Source organism: Diachasma alloeum, unplaced genomic scaffold, assembly GCF_001412515.2.
Source record: "Diachasma alloeum isolate Michigan unplaced genomic scaffold, Dall2.0 Dall_scaffold_00302, whole genome shotgun sequence".
Lineage (NCBI taxonomy): Eukaryota > Metazoa > Arthropoda > Insecta > Hymenoptera > Braconidae > Diachasma > Diachasma alloeum.
Window position 1 is genome coordinate 68652 of NW_021680441.1, and position 19625 is coordinate 88276.

The window sequence follows — 19625 nt, forward strand, 5'->3', positions numbered from 1 at the left end:
TTAGATGTGAAAAAATCAAAAAAAAAATTTCGACACCTCATAAAAAATAATCCATTTTGCAAACAAGTTTTGTTATTTATTTATTTATAAGAGGGAAATGTTTGAAAAAATATCAATATTTTGCGAAATTTAATTTAGATAATTCTGACTGGGTACGAATTTTTTCAAATTTTTTCCATGCAATTGCGTTGAAAAATTTAAAACCTGAAAATATCCAAAAGTACAGGGTAGCCCGGCCGAGGGGTAGAGCTACTTTAAAAAATTCATCGCTTATCTCAAGAAACCAGAAAAAGAAAAAACCTAGACTTTCAAAAGCACGTTATAATTGCCTGTTGTATGGAACGTTTTGTATGTGAAATGTGCATGTATCTCGTTTCTTGTAGAAAGTGAAAAAAACAACATATATACAAATATTTTCGTACAACTCTGCTTATTCATTTTGTTTTCTGTAAACTTTGCAATAATTTTTTTACTTTTTTTATTTGCTGAGTTTTTTGTGAATCAGTTTGTTGGTTGTTGTGTTGTTCACAGTGCACTGCAAAATGGACAGTTCACCGATTGTGACAACCCATACCAACAACAAGAGCAAGTCCTCGCGTAAGTCCTCAAATTCCCAAAAAGAATTATCAGAATCAAATGACATTAAAAATTTTTTCAATGAATATGAGTAAAGTTTATTGCAATCAGAAGCAACTTTACGAGTTGATTACTAAATCGATCAATATTTTATAAATTTCTGTTACTGACACTCGCTTCTCCGCTTTTCCACTGAGCTTTTAACAATAATCGTTAATCATGTAGTTTTTGATGTTATAAATATAATTATTATTGGTTACCATAAATGTTATGATTTTTCATGCCTTATACATATGTCATTGTGTTAGGGAAATTTGCATGTTTTGATTTTCCTATTTGCATCCTCAATTGATGAAGATACTCGTGTACTTGAGAATGAACGATTGGATTGTGTGAGTGAGGAAATTTAGTGATGATTTGAGAATGTTCAAAATTCTAAACATCATTTGAGTAAAATAATCAGACTGGCTAATTCACAGCGAATGTATGACTGCCGAGTGAGTGAAAAGGATTAATACAAAAATAATCCGTTTGTAAAAAACACCGGCCCAAGTGTTAATATAATGACTCCGTTTTGTTAACGTTACAGTGACGACACCGCTCTTCACGCCTGCAGTGGGAGTAACATCAGCTGGTGCTGGTGGTGCTGGTGGTGCCGGTGCACGAAGCTACGTTGATCCTCACACGTACGAGGATCCTAATCAAGCTGTACGTGAATTTGCGAGAGAAATTGATGCTGGATACATCACGATAGAAGCCATCATTGGTGAGTTGAGCCTCCATTTCACTGTTAAATATTCTCAATCAATAGATTTTTTTATCACTAATTAAGGCCCGGGTGTACCGTCTTTCGAACGTTGTCTCGATGTTTTTTTTCATCTTTCGTCATCTGAAATTGTCAATTAAGTCCTGCATCGTGCAGAAGTTTTGAAAAATTATGAATGAGTAATCAAAAGAAAGTAGAAAAAATTCTTAATTTTTTCAAAGAGCATTTTTAATTTATATTCAGCATAAGTTGAATAACAAGAAATTGAAAAATGTATCTGATTTACGGTGACAAATGGCGGCCTGTCACCCAATATCATGCAGGGGAAGACTGATTTCGTAAATCTTTTCCCACACTGCACAGAGACATTTATTACGGAAAAGGCTCTTTGAAAAATGTTGTAATATTTTGGAGAATTTTTTAATCACACTTTTATCACGTAAAAATGGCAGATGACTATATACCACTGTTTTGAATATTGAGATACCTAGCTGTCACTTCCCATGAGGAGTTAGTGTTTTGTTATCCACCATGGAAAATGACAGCTAATAGATAATTTGCCACAGCGAATCAGATTTTTGTAAATTCCACTTTTTTCAACTCATTCTGAATCTCAATTAAAAACGCTCTTTGAAAAAATTCAGAATTTTTTCTCTTTTTTTATCCTTCTATCATAATTTTTGGAAATTTCTACATGATGTATCACTCAATTGACAATTTTGGATTACGAAAGATGAAAAAAATCCAGATAACACGCGAAAGATAGTACACCCGGGCCTTAACCCAGTGTCTTATGTGAAAATCAACATTTCCATTGTAATCAAAGATTAAAATCTGATTTTTTATTCATTAGATGTGAAAAAATCAAGAATTTTTTTGACACCTCATAAAAAATAATCCACCGTTTTGCAAACAAGTTTTATTATTTATTTACAAGAGGGAAATTTAATTTAGATAATACTGACTGGGTATGAATTTTTTCAAATTTTTTCCATGCAATTCAGTTGAAAAATTAAAAAACTGAAAACATCCAAAGTACAGCGTAGCCCGGCCGAAGGGTAGAGCTACTTTAAACCGGTCGACCACTTCACTACAGAAATACCATTTAAAATCCCTGCTTATCAACATAAATTTGCATTTATCAAAACCTAACAAAACTACTTATTCTAATTTTGCTCACTTGAGCACTAGTTAAATTTAAAAAAAATCAAATTGCAGGAGGTGGTGAATTCGGTGACGTGTGTAGGGGAAAATTGAAGCTTCCACCTGACGGTAGAACCGAGATAGACGTGGCAATAAAAACATTGAAGCCAGGCTCAGCAGACAAAGCTCGAAATGATTTCTTAACAGAGGCATCGATAATGGGTCAATTTGAACACCCAAATGTGATATTTTTACAAGGTGTCGTAACAAAGAGTAATCCCGTGATGATAATCACGGAATTTATGGAGAATGGAAGTCTCGATACGTTTTTGCGTGCCAATGATGGTAAATTTCAAGTACTCCAGTTGGTCGGTATGCTCAGAGGTATAGCCAGTGGTATGCAATATCTCGCGGAGATGAATTATGTCCATCGCGACTTGGCAGCGAGAAATGTACTGGTCAATGCTGCATTGGTGTGTAAAATTGCTGATTTTGGGCTGAGTCGAGAAATTGAGAGCGCTACTGAGGGAGCTTACACGACAAGGGTGAGTAGAATGCATTTCGATGATGATTTTTCAATAGTTGAATAGGGAACTTGCATGAAGCTCAATTCTTTCTCATTTCCATATTCACGCCTTCCTCGTGACATGTGGACAGCTGAACGACGAAAATTATAGAAATATTGCCCTGATGTCTTATGATAATTCCCTGAAAATCAGTCGTTTTCGAGGCGAATTTTTGTGGGGAGTTGTCGTCCATTGGCCAAGGCACCTCGAAAAAAAAAAACTAAAAATTGTTTTTCTTCTGGTTGTTTTTATTAAGTAAACGCAAAATTTAATTTTCAATATTATTCAGACTTGTGTTCACTTTGACCGTTACACGGTAAAAGAATATCAACTTTGTTTTGTTAACAAAAAAGAATCCATCCAATTACTTGCGGAATAGGTAAAATGTGAAATAAAGGCCCGGGTGTACTATCTTTCGAATGTTATCTGGATTTTTTTTATCTTTCATAATCCAAAATTGTCAGTTGAGTGGTACATCGTGTAGAAATTCCCAAAAATTATGATAGAATGATAAAAAAAATAGAAAAAATTCTGAACTTTTTCAAAGAGCGTTTTTAATTGAGATTCAGAACGAGTTGAAAAAAGTGGAAATTACAAATATCTGATTCGTTGTGGCAAATTATCTATTAGCTGTCATTTTCCATGGTGGATAACGAAACACTAACTCCTCATGGGAAGTGACAGCTAGGTATCTCAATTTTCAAAACAGTGGTATGTAGTCATCTGCCATTTTTACGTGATAAAAGTGTGATTAAAAAATTCTCCAAAATATCACAACTTTTTTCAAAGAGCCTTTTCCGTAATAAATGTCTCTGTGCAGTGTGGGAAAAGATTTACGAAATCAGTCTTCCCCCTGCATGATATTGGGTGACAGGCCGCCATTTGTCACCGTAAATCAGCTACATTTTTCAATTTCTCGTTATTCAACTTATTCTGAATATAAATTAAAAATGCTCTGTGAAAAAATTAAGAATTTTTTCTACTTTTTTTTATTATTCATTCATAATTTTTCAAAACTTCTGCACGATGCAGGACTTAATTGACAATTTCAGATGACGAAAGATGAAAAAAAACATCGAGATACCGTTCGAAAGATAGTACACCCAGGCCTTGATAAATTAATTAATTCGAAAGATAATCCATCCGGGTCTCAATTCAATTTTTTTTTTCGTTCTCCACAGGGTGGAAAAATACCGGTGCGATGGACCGCCCCCGAAGCAATAGCCTTCCGCAAATTTACAAGCGCATCTGACGTGTGGAGCATGGGAATTGTCTGTTGGGAAGTGATGTCGTACGGCGAGAGACCGTACTGGAACTGGTCTAATCAAGATGTGATAAAATCTATTGAAAAGGGCTACAGGCTACCAGCGCCAATGGACTGTCCTGAAGCCATCTATCAATTGATGCTGGATTGTTGGCAGAAGGAGCGAACGCATCGGCCAACTTTTTCCAATTTAACTCAAACCCTCGACAAACTCATCAGGAGCCCTGATACCCTCAGGAAAATCGCCCAAAACAGGTAAAAACATGACCTTTTATTCACCTACGCTTTTTTCCACATTTCACTTTCAAACTTATGAGACGATAAATTGCGAAAAATCCTGATATTTATTGTGGATTCGTTTATTCAAATTAGGGTAATTGATAAAGCGTTGAAATGAGAAACTCATATATTCCAGATTAAAATATTATATTACATACCAAAAAAGAAAAGCAAACACGTTTTCAACTGAAATTTTGTCAATTAAAACTACTAGGAAACGATAGAGAAAAGAAAATTATAAATAATTATCATTCTCTAACAATTATCACAGTCGTGACGCATGCGCAAATGACAAATTATTATCAAGCGTGTCCATAAATTAATTGTTCTCAGTCAGATCATCTTCGTGTTGCCCAAAATTAACATTGACTCATGGAAAATTCGATTGATTACGGTTGATTTAATGTACGTATTCTCAGGAGTGTGTCTGAGCAGAAGAATGGCGAATTAATGATAAAAATTGAGAAAAATCAGTGTAAATGATTCTCATCGAAGGCTGAGGACACACTTCGAATTAACTATAATATCGCAAACCTGATTGGCATTACTGGAAGCGGACAAAACTGGACGAATCTCTCGCACTCATGGTTTTCATTTTTCTTCAGTTTTATCAGTTTTTTTTTTAATTTCTCAGTTAATTCTCTTTTTTTATTTCAACAAAACATCGCTATCATTATTTCCACTTTTTTTTCCAGAATAACAATTGCACACATTTGGTAAATTCACTAGAACCAAATTTTTGGAAAGAACATGACGAGACGCAAAATTAATTTATGGACGGAGATTTTTCATTTCTTATTTATTTTAGAAGAAAAGGGGAATTTCTTGGAGCTTAATTTTTTTTTGTTGTCGGCAGAATTGCTTCTATCGCTTCTGGCGCTTATGTTTTTGTTTAAAATTAATTCCTCCAGCATTACAAATTCCCATTCCACGTTTCCATCAACTGAATTATCGTAAAGACTTTTTAAAATCTCAGTCTTCTTGATTTTCCTCTCCAAATTGAAACACTTCCCAATTCTCATACAGTCCAATTTCAATATATGATTCTTTTGTATAAGGTGCGGGGGTGAAATTCACTCCTATGGGTCTGAAGAGTCAGATAGAAAATTCAAAATTGACCTTTTCAAAGTTGAAAGACAGATTGAAATCGCTCTATATTATGAAAATCCAAATCGACTAGTGATACAAATTTGGTACTCGAAATTAAGGGTCAGATATAAGGGTTATGAGGGTCAAAATAAGGGCCACGAGTGTCAGATTAAGGGTCACAAGGGTCAGAGTAAGGGTCCAAAAAGGGCATGAGGGTTAAAACCAAGGTCAAAATAAGGGTCACGAGGGTTATAATGAGGGTCAGATTGAGGATCCAAATGAGGGTCACCAGGGCCAGATTAAGGGTCCAAATGAGGGTCACAAGGGTCAGATTAAGGTTCCAAATAAGGGTTACGAGGGTCAGATTAAGGGTCACAAGGGTCAGAATAAGGATCATAGGGATCATATGGAGGTTGAATTAAAAAAATTTGATTGATCATTTTCACGATTTCACTCAAATTTACGTCTGCAAATGGTCTCACTTTACCTCACGTTATATTGAACTGACAAAAGGCCCGTTATCTTCTACAAAGAGTCAGAAAAAAAACAAATAAAAAAAATGTCGGGAGATTGGACTGTAGTCCCATTGATGGGCTCCCCCCCCCTCCCCAACAAAATTCACATCCCCCAATTTTATTTCTGGGCTAATTGTTTGTGGTTTTGGTTTTGTGGTGTCTTTGGTACCCGTACGTCTTCAACCTGCAACAATCAACCGATTGCGACCATCAATCGTCCACCTGCCTTCATCCAACGACATCGAAAACAAAAATAAAACTCAAAATTAAACTCGATAAAAAAACAAATACGTAAAAAGCGTGAGGCCACCAGCACATAATCCCTACTATGTGACAAGCCAGTCGATGAGTGGTGGATTGGTACCAGTTACTGGTACGGGACAATTCATTGACGTAACAGGCCATCAGCCACAAGCATCGATTGCCGTTCCAGTAATGCCAGCGGGGGCAGGACGTAGTCTCCACTATCATACACATGCAGCAACACACGCATTACCACATCAACCTCCATTGACATACCCAAATTGGGTGCCATTCACCCACTTTGGCTAGATAACAAATACCCATTTTAATTGATTCAATGTTCAATCAACTCTCGACAAAACCATTGAAAGAAAGGAAAAAAAGCACACAAAAATTCTATAAAAAGCATTGAATCTGCATCACCCATCCTCGACAGACTGAATTTTAAAAACAACACTGCTCAAACCTCGAATAACAATGAAATAGTCATAATTGTATAATCAAAAAAATGTTTTTCATTTTCTATTTTTTCAAATGATGAATAGTGGCATAACACGGGGCACAAACTCAAAGGAAAAAAAAATTCAACTCAAAAAGTAATAGTTTATCATCTTTTGTACATCAAGATTTCCTACAGTGGCTTACGGCCATCACTGGCCGATTCTTAAAAGTCGAATTTTAAGTATTAAATGTTTAACATAAATTTATCAACGATTTATTATTTGTTAAGAACAATTTCTAATAGAGTCTGTAGATTGTTAGATGATAATAATCGACGTGTAGATGATTAGACTGAAGAAATGATATGAAAGTTACGATAAATGATGAATAGTTATAGAGTAGAAATCGTTTTTATACTCGAAACGTTTGATTGTTGGATTCTGGAATAAAAAAAATCTAAAATCTAAATTTCATATCTGTTTATTAAGATAAAGTGTCAGTGGCTAGAAAGAATATTTAAATTCAAATCAAATTAAATGAAAGTAGAGAATTATTAAATTAATGTAATGAAAAGACGTGTAGATTTTCGTAGTATACGTTTTTCAAGTTGAGTCGCATCAATTTGAGAATTAAATTATTCATTAGTTATATACGGATTATATTATCTATATAAATATTATTTATTCAATTCATTTTGAGGCGCAATTTGTCTGGTTAGTCTCGGAACTATTCGTGAATTTAGAATAGTATTTTTATACGTGAAAATTAAAATAGAAATTTGATACGATCGTACACGATCGAGTGGAAGCATTTCTAACGGCATCATAGGAAAAATAACATTCTCAATGTAATGACTGCACTTTGAAGGGAATAATGTGTACCTAAATGATTGAAAATAATCATCTTTCATAAAATGTAATTGCACTAAATTCCTGAGAAACCAAAATCTTGTCATAAATACAAACATAATATATTCACACGCACACACTACTTACCACCAACATTTTGATTTTCCACAATCATTTGGAGCTTGAACAATGCATGAAAGGCATAAAATTTGAGAGGAAAAAAGTGTAAGAGACGAAAAAAGAAAATGGAATAATTAGTAGAAACACGAGGATGGAATACGAATGAACTATTCTGAGAAAACTAACGAAACATGTACTAACGATTGTCAGAATCAGAGAACGGGGTGCACCACCCCCACCTCCGCCTGCCTCATCGGCATCCACAGTGCATTTCAAGACAAGGTAAAAATTATAAAAGAAAACCAACTCTAAGAAATGAAATTTTCCAAGCAATTGTTCCATAAAATCGTCAGTGAACATTAGAAAACTAAAAATATTATAGTTGTCATCTCGAACGAAAGCGAAAAAATATGTAAAAAGCTCTGGTGTACATAAAAAAAAATTGGGAAATCCCGGAATGACAGGAATGCGGATGATTTAAAACAGAAGAGAAGGAATTGAATGCAAATTATTATATTAGCATCATTTAAGGCATTTCATGCTGAAAAATGGTCAAAAAAAATTCGCAAATGTTCGGCTCAGCATTTTATTCCTTCTTTTCTAGAGAGAAAACAATTATAGAAAATTGTATTTAAAATTTAAAAAAAAAGAACAAGAATATAAATGTAGATGAGATAATGCAATGCTTGAACACCTCCCCCGAGCCTCTGTTTTTTCTTTAGTTTGTATTAGCACTTGCTTGCTTCATACTGCACACCTTTTTAACTCCTTTAATTTGAATTACCATCCACTCCACACATAAGAATAACACATACTGCTGATAATTTTACCACTAATACCTCGACACAGACATTCTACATTTTTATAATTCATTGAACTCTAGGTTGTACCTTGTAACAATAATTACAAATGAATTGTTAATCGAGACACTGATGTCCGAATTTCCTCCCGATAGTGTAAATAGCCCTCCTCACAACAAACCCCTGTTGAATGAATAAATAATATAAATAAGAAGGGTGAAACCGAATTAGTTGATATCCCACAGAAACCCCTGAATTGTAAATAAATTCCTTAGGTAATAATGAAAAATTAATCATCAAGTTGTCACGTAATTTTTCATCTATTTCACAGGGGAACCAATCCACTTGCCCCAGACGCAGTGGATTTGACACAATTGACATCGGTCAGTGAATGGCTAGAATCAATAAAAATGTCACGTTATGCACAAAGTTTCGAGAGAGCTGGTGTAACGACACTCGAGGCAGCGGCTAGAGTAACAGTACAAGAATTAACAGCCCTCGGTATCACTCTCGTTGGCCATCAGAAGAAAATAATGAACAGTGTGACAGCATTGAGAGCTCAAATGTCAGCAACTTCGCAGGGTTTTCTCGTTTAAATAGATCTCGAAAAAGATAAATACTCAAATCCTTTCATTAAGTGAATTTTTTAACGAGGAATCCTACACATTCCATTCAAATTGGGACGTCTGAGACACTCCAAGGAACCAGTATTCTCATCCATATAGCTTCATACGAAATAGTGATTATTATGAGAGGAAAAAAGAAGCACGAAAATAATGAAAAATCACTGCCTGAATTTTTAATTAATTTCTATTCTCCGAAGGAATACTCGGTTTCGTTATTACTCAATGTAAAAATACTGATCAACTCTCGATATTATCTTGTAATATTTTTTCACGTTGTAGTTCCACTTATCGAATGTCTTATACAGCGAATTCTTGTCATGTATAGCCTACATTAAACAACGAGCGATTTCGAATGGCCTAGATATTAAGCCGCATTTTTTAATTTTTTTATTGATTGTGAATGAGTAAGTATGAACACTTTCGTTTGAAATTGTTAAATGAGAGGGATATTTCAACTGGCTTTGTGAATGGTGATTTGAGGCAACAAAAAACCATTGAACGAAATTGTAATGACATAAGGGAAAATATGTTTGTGCCAATTTAAGGGAATTTCCCCACATTCCTGTGAGATTTTTAAATGTTCTGTTAATGGTTGAACGATGAGGAAATCTAAGGGATTAATGTAGTCAGGCGAATGTTGTTCTGGAAGGACATATCAAGAAGATAATTTAATATGAAAAAGTGAGGAGGGCAGTCCAATCGCCATTGCTGGAGACTGATATCCTCTAATTAGTTTTTTCACTCGCTGCCCGAGATTGTTGTCAATTTTTTGCAATGAGATAAAAATTGCTGCTGTATTTCCCACAAGTTTTGTTGGGCCATTGACGGGCCATTGGACTGAGTCAATTTATTTTCTTCGTTGAATGGTTTTCACGTTCTCTCAACATCGGATTGACTTTGAAATTTTCAAAAAAGACTGTCTCCAGAATTATTTGTAATTCCTTTTAAGACTACTCTTTTCGTTTTTTTCGCGTCAATCCTCGAACGATGTTTGCAATGTGAAAGTGAAACTCAAGATTGAATTATAAATTTTTGGCGATTTTAAATATAAATATTAGAGAATAAGGATTACCCGGAGATTGAAAATATGAGAACACGAATAGTCATTGATGGAGGCAACGGCATTGAGACGATATGGGGAAAATACACATGGAAATGCAGATTTTTATATAGAAAAGATGTTATATAAATTTAATAAAAGATTTCAAATGATGATATTACTTATCACTAGCGCTACCTTCGGGAGGTTCGTACGAAAAATTTTTTATATCATTTATCAGTTTTGATTGGAGAAACGGGTGGAGAGGGAAGTGAAAAGGGAAGAGTCTTCAGCCATAGAGAGTATTTCAACGAGAATTATGATTGTAAATATGAAATTCATCACAGCTTCGAAGATTTAAAAATCGGATAAATCATTAAGAATATTAGGAGATCCTATTATTAACTTTTATCACTGATTAGCTATTCCTGTATTTTTTATCCAATGCTAGTAGTAATGTCGTGTATATTCGCGAGAGGAGGTCTATCTCAGTGAAGATATTTTTTTCTTTTTTTAATTAAACAGCCGGTAGGATAGGGGTGGTGGTACGGATATCGAGACTTGAATTTTTTCAGAGTGTCAAATATGAAGAGGTCTTGAAAGTAATGAATTACTGAAGTGCGGAGAAAAATTCGTTCATTTTGTAGGAACTGGATGAATTTTGTCAAAGGGAATCTGACGAAGATGAATAATTTTAAGAAATATTTGAGAATACGAAGTGGTTGAGTGCTTGATTAAATCTTGTTTGAAAATGAATATTAAGATTATTAAAATTATTTATCGTCTTCAGATCACCCTCAATTCGCTTAAACAAATGCTTTGAAAAATTAAAAATTTTGAAAGAGCGTTTTTATTTTATATTGAGGAATACTGCGAATAATGAGAAAATTAGAAATGTATTATTTACCATGGTAAATGGTAATGGATAAACTCTTAAATCCTTTGGTAGACTGCCCATAGACAACTGATCCGGAAAAGGCTCTTTCAAAATTTTAAAAATATTTTAAACAATTTTTTGATTGCACTTTCACTATGAAATAATGATCATTCGCGGCGTAAAACTGTTATGAAACATGAGGTGCTAATCAGCTGTCACTTTTATGGAGAATTAAATTAAAGTGACAGTTGACAATCAAGTAGTAATTTCCATGAAAGTGTCGGCTGATTTGCACCTCAATGTTCATAACAGTTTTACGCGGCGAATAGTCATTATTCGGTAGTGAAAGTGTAATCAAAAAATTTTTGAAAGAGCCTTTTTTTAATCAGTTGCTTATGTGCACTGTATCAAAGAATTTACGAGTTCGTCCTTCTCCCCCCCTGACAGCGGTTGACACGATGCCATTTGCCACTGTAAATAATACATTTCCAATTTTCTCATTTTTTGCATTATTCCTCAATAAAAGTGAAAAACGCTCTTTCAAATTTTCCAATTTTTTTTACTTTTTTTGAGCATACATTTGTATTTTTTGCAGTTCTGCGTCGCGCAAAACCGAATGGAAATTTCCAGATTAAAAAATCGACAAAAAAGGATCTTGGACATTTGGAATGTTTGAATCCCCTTGAGACTCAGAGCTCATAGTGCAGAGTTTTCCCGCATTTCAGTGGTTTTTTTACTCCCAGGGGCCTCTTAAGAATCAGATATCAGAGTGACATATAAAGTGTGGGATTTTCCAACCATGAAAAGGTGAAATCATCTGTCAAACACAAAATGAAGAAATTTGAAAGTCAAATATCATTAGCTATATACGAAGAGTCTAACGTAACAATATTCAACTCTCCACATTTTTCAATTTTCTTCTAAATGATTCATAAACTGAAAATCCACCATTCGTGTTTCACCAGTCCTTTGGGCATTTAAATAAAAAAAGAAAGAAGCCAGGAATGGCATTCGTTAAAGGAGAGAGTCAGTTTTTAGCAACATTGTGCAGCTAATTGTTTCATATTGTCAGTAGCAAAATTTATAAATAAAAAAAAATGTTGACTAAAATGTATGACTGCGAAGAATAATATTATCCAATGCCGCGCTCTCTACTTAATTTTTATATAATTAGAACAATGCCTCAATATTATTTATTTTAGGAAATTACACAAGTGAGTAAAAGCCCGATGGAGAATATTTCAAAATCATAAATTGAGGAAACCTATTTATTCGATGCTCGTGATTGGACTGAATCAGTCAAAAAGGGATGAACTGGCGTTGAAAACGCATTCTTCCTTTTTTATAAATAAATTATTACTGTTCCAGAGGCATGTGTTATCTACAATTGGAAAGTTTTTCGAGAGCTTTGAAACTCGTAAAAACCGAGAGGAAAAATCTCTGTAATAAATTATTTGCTATTAATTTTACAATTAATGACACTGAAATTTAATTACAAACCACAGCTGACGTGCAGCTAAATTTCTTGCTAAAGTACCTGCTTCGGATTTTTTCATTTATAACAGAAAAAAATCTGTCTTTCTTTCGATAACGAAAATGTGGCGAAGTAATTCGGTGGAAAAACGATGTATAGCTGAAGAAAAAAGTGAGAAATATAACGAAAAACTGAGCGACGAAGAAAACCAGGTACCGTCCCATAAACCTACAGTCAAATGAGAGTAATATACTTCCGACAGACGATTTTCTATTCTTCCATTTTCAGTTGGAACTTGAGAAAGAATTGAGAATGGATGACCCTCCAGTTCTTTATTGTATAAAATTGTCACAAATTCTAAGCAAATAGAGATAATGCCGAGGAAACAAAAATATATAGAGAGGCATAGATATGGAGGGTGGAAGTGGGAGTGAGAAAATTATTATTGAGTCTTGAGAAATTGTCTTGAGATACATTTGAGGAAGCAAAAAATTTTTTTCCTATGGTGTTGTCAAAATGATGTTAAATGTACATAAGATATAATAAATAATCTACCTTATGTGATGAGTCAATTTTATTTCAGGAGATTTATTCGATTTCAAGAGGCTATCCGAGAATATTTTACAGTTTGATACAGACCATACTGTAGATTTAGGTCCGCTTGCACCAAGCCCTGTTATCCAAATGAATTCCAGGGGTAAAATTTATCCTCGGGGTCAACTATATCGTAGGAGTCACGATTTTTCAATATTTGACCCGAAGAATAATTTTTTATTTATCCTGTACCTGTATTTTTTGTTTGTTTTTTGTTCATGAATAGCCCGTGGCTTGAATTATCGGAATAAACTCACAGATCATTAAATATGCTGAATTTCTCAGTTTTTTTATATACAAGATCTAAGCGCGCGCTCTCGCGCGCGCTCATCTATTCATTTGTTAAAATGAAGAAATGGAATTCATTGAATTTCATTTTCTCATGAATACCTTATAAATATTGATAATGAATCAAAGAGAATTCGGCTAATGATTGAAGTGAATAGCGAAGTAGTGTAAAAGAATCTATAAAGAATTTTTCATTTTCAATTAATTATCTTCAATTTTTTTAAATAATCGGTCTCCATAAAAGGACAGAATTTATTTATTTCATCGATGATATATATGACGTGAAAAAAAAATTTACCACTGGAGAATTTGAAATTATGTCACTGCAGAATTTGAGAATGCCGTGTTTTTTTTTGTGAATAACTTCGTGTCACATATTGACCAATCAGAATTAAGGATTAGCGGTCAGGCAGTTTCGAGATATTTCGATATAAAACAACTTCACGTTTCTTTCATCTTTAGTAAAATAGGATATTTCATGGTCAAAATAGTATATTTCGTAACGAGTGCAAAAAAGTGTTTTTTGGCGAGTGGGAGGTTCACGAGCCGAAGGCGAGTGATATAATCCCACGAGCTAAAAAACATTTTTTCATGAGTTACGAACAATATTTTTCATCACAATGTGTCGGAAATTCACTTTTCGTCACAGCATGATGAAATAGTATATTTCGTTACGAGTGCGGAAAAGTGTTTTTGGCTCGTGGGATTATATCACTCCCACGAGTCAAAAGACACTTTTCCCTCGAGTATCGAACGATATTTTTCATCACAATGTGTGGAAAAGTTATTTTTTCGCACACCGTGCTGAAAAAAATTTTTTTTGTGTAAAATTCGATTGGTAAGACTTTTTCATAGGACATCTGCAGTATCGAGCCCTGTTTAACCACCCCATCAGAATCTCCCTATCCGGTAATGTGACCGCAAATAATTTCCGTGCGCCTCCCGGTCCCGTACTGTCGCCATTTTCCCTAGAACGTGTTCAAAGCGGAATGTGTCACCCCCTCCCCCGCCCCAACACCGGTACCGTGAGGGTTTTGTTTATAAAAGACAATAATTCCAAGAATTATGGATCTTATTTACCGGGCTCCCTTTCTGGTACTCGAGGTTCCAAACTTGAAACTGAAAAAACCATCATGGTTCGTGAAACCCAGTGCCATGGTCGTATTTTCCATCATATTGTTGTCGTATTTTATGGTCACTGGAGGTTAGTTCCACGTACACGACTTGTTTTTATTATTATCTACATCTGTATGTTTTAATAATTGTAAAACTAGAAAAATTTTCATCTCTCATCCATAAAAAAATCATTATGATAGTATTGAAAAAGATACCATTATTATATTATATATTATATATTATATTGTAATATATTAATATATTAATATAATATATTAATATATGTCGAATCAATTATTCCAGAAGAACAGTCGTTTTTTTTAATTTAAGCATTTATGAATAATTACAGTTCAATTTGCATATATAATTATATATTTGTAATATATTAATATATTACAATATAATAATATATAATAATATAATAAATAATATAATATCTATTATAATATATTCCTTCGGTTGAACATAAGATCATGCAATGACTTGAATTTTATTAGGAATCATCTATGATGTGATTGTGGAGCCACCGAGTGTCGGATCAACAACTGATGAACATGGACACACCAGACCGGTAAACAAATCATTCTCTACACTAAAAACTTGATGATGAAGAATCAATTATTCGAGAAGAACAGTTGTTTTTTTTAATTTAAGCATTTATGAATAATTGCAGTTCAATTTGCATACATATTTCTCGTTATAGACATGAGACTATGTGGGCTATTCACAGATGTTGTGGTGGCTGAGAAATATTAACAATACACTTGAAATTTTTGTCCTTTCAGGTGGCATTCATGCCTTATCGAGTCAACGGTCAGTACATAATGGAAGGTCTGGCTTCAAGTTTTCTCTTCACGCTGGGTGGTCTTGGTTTCATAATCCTGGATCAAACCCATTCACCATCTACTCCAAAACTCAACAGAATTCTGTTGATTTCTGTTGGATTCATCTGCATCACTGTCTCCTTCATCACCTGCTGGATCTTCATGCGCATGAAGCTACCGTGAGTAATTTAAAAATACCCCCCACAAACATAGGGGCGGGTGGGGTAAAATGGATACTAGACTTTTTTAAAATTATTCATAACTCAGAAACAAATTTATCAATTGAGCTCAGTTCAGGCTCGTCACAAAGGGAAAGAATTGTTCTTTGTATTGAAAAAAAATCATTAAATTTCATCAACATTTCAACCCCTCATTAACATTTGAAAAAAAGTCAAAAGTGTCCGTTTTACCCCAACCTCCCCTACCATTCATTCATTAACCAACAGTTGAAGAAAGACTTTGTTTGGATCATACTGGGTCGATATACCACAAAAAATCCAAAACTCAAATTTGAATGATTGCAAAGCCATTCGGAAGCAAAAGATTTTTGAATTTCACTTTAATTTATTTGTCTGAATTTTTTCCATCATTACTAATTTTGAATTCTGTTACGTTCGCAGTGGCTACTTCTAGTGGTAAGCTTGAAGACAATTAACATTGTCTTCAGTAATTTGCGATCGTCGGTCGACGCTGCCAGGGATTCCATACCGCAATGGGCGGGATGATAAAGCACAAAGGCAATTCAAACACCATTTCAATTCTCTACTATTTTATTAAGAATTTCATACTCATATGCTATACTTCTTATATTTCAAATCACATTATTCCATACAGTCGTTGGATTAGTTACCTCCACATAACATAATTCATTAATCGTAGGCATAATTATGTCGGAAATTTAATCATCAACACTTCGATAATAAAATCGTGTAAATACAGTACTTGAGGTTGTGCCTGAATTTTTTTTCAATTTTATTCCAAATAATCTACTATTCAGTAGCGAAGCGGTAAACCGGGTTAAGTCGATTCTGACTATTGGCCAGTTTTTGACGAATATCTCGGAATCTAAAAGAGATGGAGAAATTTGTGTCATAACCGTTTTTGTAGAGCCAATTGAGGGTTATAAAAAAGGTTATGAGAAAACTTTTGCTATCTCTCTTAGATTCCGAGATATTAATAAAAAACTGGCCAAAAGTCAAAATCGACTTGACCCGGTTTACCGCTTCGCTACTGTATTATGGCCTGGGTAATGCACGGGGGGTCCTTGACTAATCAAATAAAATGAAAAATATGATGAGAGTCAAGAATTAATTTTTAAAACCCACGTCAAGTGAGGCTTTGACTCTCAACTTTTCATCTTTAACGTATAATATTTGATTCTTAACATTCGACTTTCGAAATTTCACTGCTAAATAATTGGGACTCTGAAATAATTCAAATAATGGCATTCTTTACAAACTGATCACTCTCTAGATATTTCTGCTTTTTTTCCACATTAACAGTTGCAAAAAAACTAATCAGATTTATATTAAATTTATTTTTCCCACATCATCGGGAGATCCAGTACATCGCAACCATTTTTGCTTCGATATCGAAATCTTTATGTACAATTTTGAGTGCTTTCTACTCTTCTTTACTATTTTTTAGTGGTTATTTACTTGGTTTAGTATTATCGTCGGCAGTTTTCGTGAATTTTCAAATCGAGTCTTTTTCGGGAGATATTGGAAAAATTAGTATAATGATGACTCATTCAAAATTCTCTCACGTGAACATGAATATGAGATTTCTCGACTATCTGTGAAAATGTATTGTTCCGCTCATTCAGTTCTTGTGGGAATTCAAAGAAAGTATTCCAAGTTCTACTACTAGTTTCATAAATACTCAGATCTTCTTAGAAAATAATAAATGCAAGATGTGCATAGTTCACAATTGGTGGCATCGCTCAATTGGAGAGTATTTTGTTTTAAATTGTTGAGAGTTGTGAGATATAGGCCCTCGATTTACAATTTGCCCCTGTAATTGTCTCCAGTACGTATGATGCATTAGGCCCCAAGTGCGCAAGTTTTCCCTTCATCTTCAGGCGATTATTCCTTTTCAATCTTCTTCTTTTCGAGTCATGGAGATTCATTTTTAATTTAGCTTTTAATTAAGCTTTAGAATTCCTCGGGAACTCTAATTATTGTGAATCTCATAAACGAATTCGAAATGTTCTGAAAGTGCAAAAACAGAATAATTAAGCATAACATTAATCTTATACTAATGAAAACGATGCGTTATTTGTTTTTCTCATTTTTCATTTTTACCAATTTCATTGGCAATGAGCTTCCGGCTAGATCCGTAGAAATTTCATTTTTTAATTGAAAAGTGGCAATTTTTATTGAAAACGTTTCCTCATTGTCAATGGCATTAAACAATTAATATAATTATATTTGTTGTCACACTTACTTCGAAAAATCGCTGCTTTTCTCAATGATGTGCTCGAATTCAGCAAAACTGAGAGCACCATCATCATCGAGATCGGCTTCTTCCAGAAGATATTGGAGCAGGCGTTGCATATCACTCTCACTCAGTCTTTGTGGTGCAGTTAAACGATCAATAACTTGACGGAGATCGCCGACACCCAGCATATCATCGCCATCGAAATCTGATAGGAAGTCGTATCAATTCAAATGTCAATTAAAAAAACGTTTTAGAATTGAATTCCTTCAATTTGTGGACAGGAAAGCTAGAAGAAAATCAGACTAAATAGTTGTATCATGAAAAATTCATTCCCCTTACCAAATATTCTGAAAGCATGTTCAGCTTTGACTGCTTTTGGTGCTGCATCACTGAAGACAGACGTCATATCCAAGAAATCTTCAAACGTGCAGTCGCCATCCTGACTCGAACTGAAGACCTTACAAATTCTGTCTCCAAATGGATTGACTCTGAGCTCTGGATACTGAAGTATTTTCGACATCGGCAGTTTTGCATTTCTGTTGTGCCCTACTTTCTCAGGGGCTAATGCTTTGAATTTTTGATGGGCACTGAAAATTTTAAGAATTTATTGGTGAAAATTTTAAAAATGAATTGGTGAAACGTAATTGAATAAATCGATTTCTTTCTCTCACAGAGAAAAAAAGTAGGTTTAAGAAATGCGAAATTTGAAAATTCCCTAGAAATTACGAGGAGATCACTTTGTGATAAAATCAATTTGAAATGACGTTGACCATTTTTTTCGAGTGAGAAACGCTTCTAGAATTCGCTTCTGGAATTTTTTTGTGCAGAAAAATTTTACATGATACATTTTCATTATGACAATAGGACCTGAAATTATTACCGTGTAATACTCACTACAGAACTTCCTTTTTCGTAAAATACGTCAAGTCCTGAAAAAAAGAGACCAAGAATGAATTTATATTTTCCCCTGCACTAAATTACAGCAGACGTACGCCCATGTTATTTTAAGGCACCGAGAAATCGATTCATTTCCCTTATGATTCATATCAGGCAGACGCATAAATACATCGAAGTCAATACGAGCGAACAATAAGCCTTTTTCATTTTTCCATTCGTCAATCCTCGAGGATACTATTAAATATGAACTACTTCGCGGGAAAATTATTCCCGAAAGGCAGAATAATTTTTCGAGTTTTACTGATGGATCGAGCATTTCAAGAATGAATTTTTTACGTCCGAAGCATTTTGGGATAGAAAATATTTTCTTCTCACATCATAAATATCACTAATTACCTGGTAATCTTGCAGCTCTTCCTCGGTGAATTGACTCTTTCCGGCGCCCATCTCCGAAAAATAATCCTCGATTACATACGAAAATAGTTAACGACAAAGGAATTCTCAACGGAACAAAGAGAACTTGATTTCCCAATTCGGAGTCATGAGCGGAATTCAGCGGATATTCGAGCTTTTTTTGTGAGTTGGAAAAATTTCGACAGTTCAGTTACCTCTGTGGAGTTTGTTGACACGAGCGAGTCGGAATGGGGAATATTATTGACTGTCAAATTCCGTCCATCCCTACCCCGTCCACTGCTCCCGTTTCCAAGGCCAATTCCCATGAAACAATGTCAGTGTATCAGCTGTTGGTCAAGAAAAATTCTCCACATTTTTCTTGAATTTTTCTTCAAAAAAAAAAAAAAA

The 19625-nt window shown here is 34.3% G+C and overlaps 3 protein-coding genes across 11 annotated transcripts in view; 2 read left to right on the plus strand and 1 right to left on the minus strand.

Annotated features, from left to right (window-relative positions):
- Window positions 1–13225, plus strand: part of LOC107039642 (ephrin type-B receptor 1-B) — a 70223-nt gene extending 56998 nt beyond the window's left edge. For 3 of the 9 annotated variants that reach the window (XM_015259377.1, XM_015259380.1, XM_015259378.1), the window contains 5 exons: window positions 532–597; window positions 1166–1342; window positions 2561–3030; window positions 4233–4570; window positions 8982–13225. In XM_015259377.1, coding sequence (XP_015114863.1) covers window positions 532–597; window positions 1166–1342; window positions 2561–3030; window positions 4233–4570; window positions 8982–9246 — 1316 coding nt within the window. In that variant the 3' untranslated portion in view covers window positions 9247–13225. Of the gene's footprint in view, window positions 1–531; window positions 598–1165; window positions 1343–2560; window positions 3031–4232; window positions 4571–6497; window positions 8812–8981 lie in introns of those variants that run through there. The other 6 variants (XM_015259381.1, XM_015259382.1, XM_015259383.1 and 3 more) reach the window with 4 other exon arrangements.
- A 1303-nt stretch (window positions 13226–14528) lies between these two features.
- On the plus strand, window positions 14529–16429 carry LOC107039626 (oligosaccharyltransferase complex subunit OSTC). Its single transcript, XM_015259343.1, has 4 exons — window positions 14529–14752; window positions 15162–15235; window positions 15450–15667; window positions 16109–16429. The coding sequence occupies exons 1-4, from the start codon at window positions 14614–14616 to the stop codon at window positions 16119–16121; spliced, it is 444 nt and encodes a 147-aa protein (XP_015114829.1). The 5' UTR covers window positions 14529–14613; the 3' UTR covers window positions 16122–16429.
- A 231-nt stretch (window positions 16430–16660) lies between these two features.
- On the minus strand, window positions 16661–19515 carry LOC107039611 (calcium and integrin-binding protein 1). The gene is made up of 6 exons (XM_015259325.1): window positions 19433–19515; window positions 19221–19271; window positions 18822–18856; window positions 18267–18514; window positions 17934–18132; window positions 16661–17698 (listed from the first exon to the last, which is right to left on the minus strand). Exons 2-6 carry the CDS (start codon window positions 19269–19271, stop codon window positions 17677–17679), a joined length of 555 nt encoding a protein of 184 aa, XP_015114811.1. The 5' UTR covers window positions 19433–19515; the 3' UTR covers window positions 16661–17676.
- Window positions 19516–19625: the final 110 nt, after the last annotated feature.

Coding starts and splice junctions, on each gene's coding strand:
- LOC107039626 (XM_015259343.1), top strand. CDS start 14,614: ATGGATCTTATTTACCGGGCTCCCTTTCTGGTACTCGAGGTTCCAAAC. Junction 14,753..15,161: donor GTATTTTATGGTCACTGGAG/GTTAGTTCCACG, acceptor GAATTTTATTAG/GAATCATCTATGATGTGATT. Junction 15,236..15,449: donor AACATGGACACACCAGACCG/GTAAACAAATCA, acceptor TTGTCCTTTCAG/GTGGCATTCATGCCTTATCG.
- LOC107039611 (XM_015259325.1), bottom strand. CDS start 19,271: ATGGGCGCCGGAAAGAGTCAATTCACCGAGGAAGAGCTGCAAGATTAC. Junction 18,857..19,220: donor AAGAGCTGCAAGATTACCAG/GTAATTAGTGAT, acceptor TCTTTTTTTCAG/GACTTGACGTATTTTACGAA. Junction 17,699..17,933: donor AAAAGCAGCGATTTTTCGAA/GTAAGTGTGACA, acceptor TTGCACTTTCAG/AACATTTCGAATTCGTTTAT.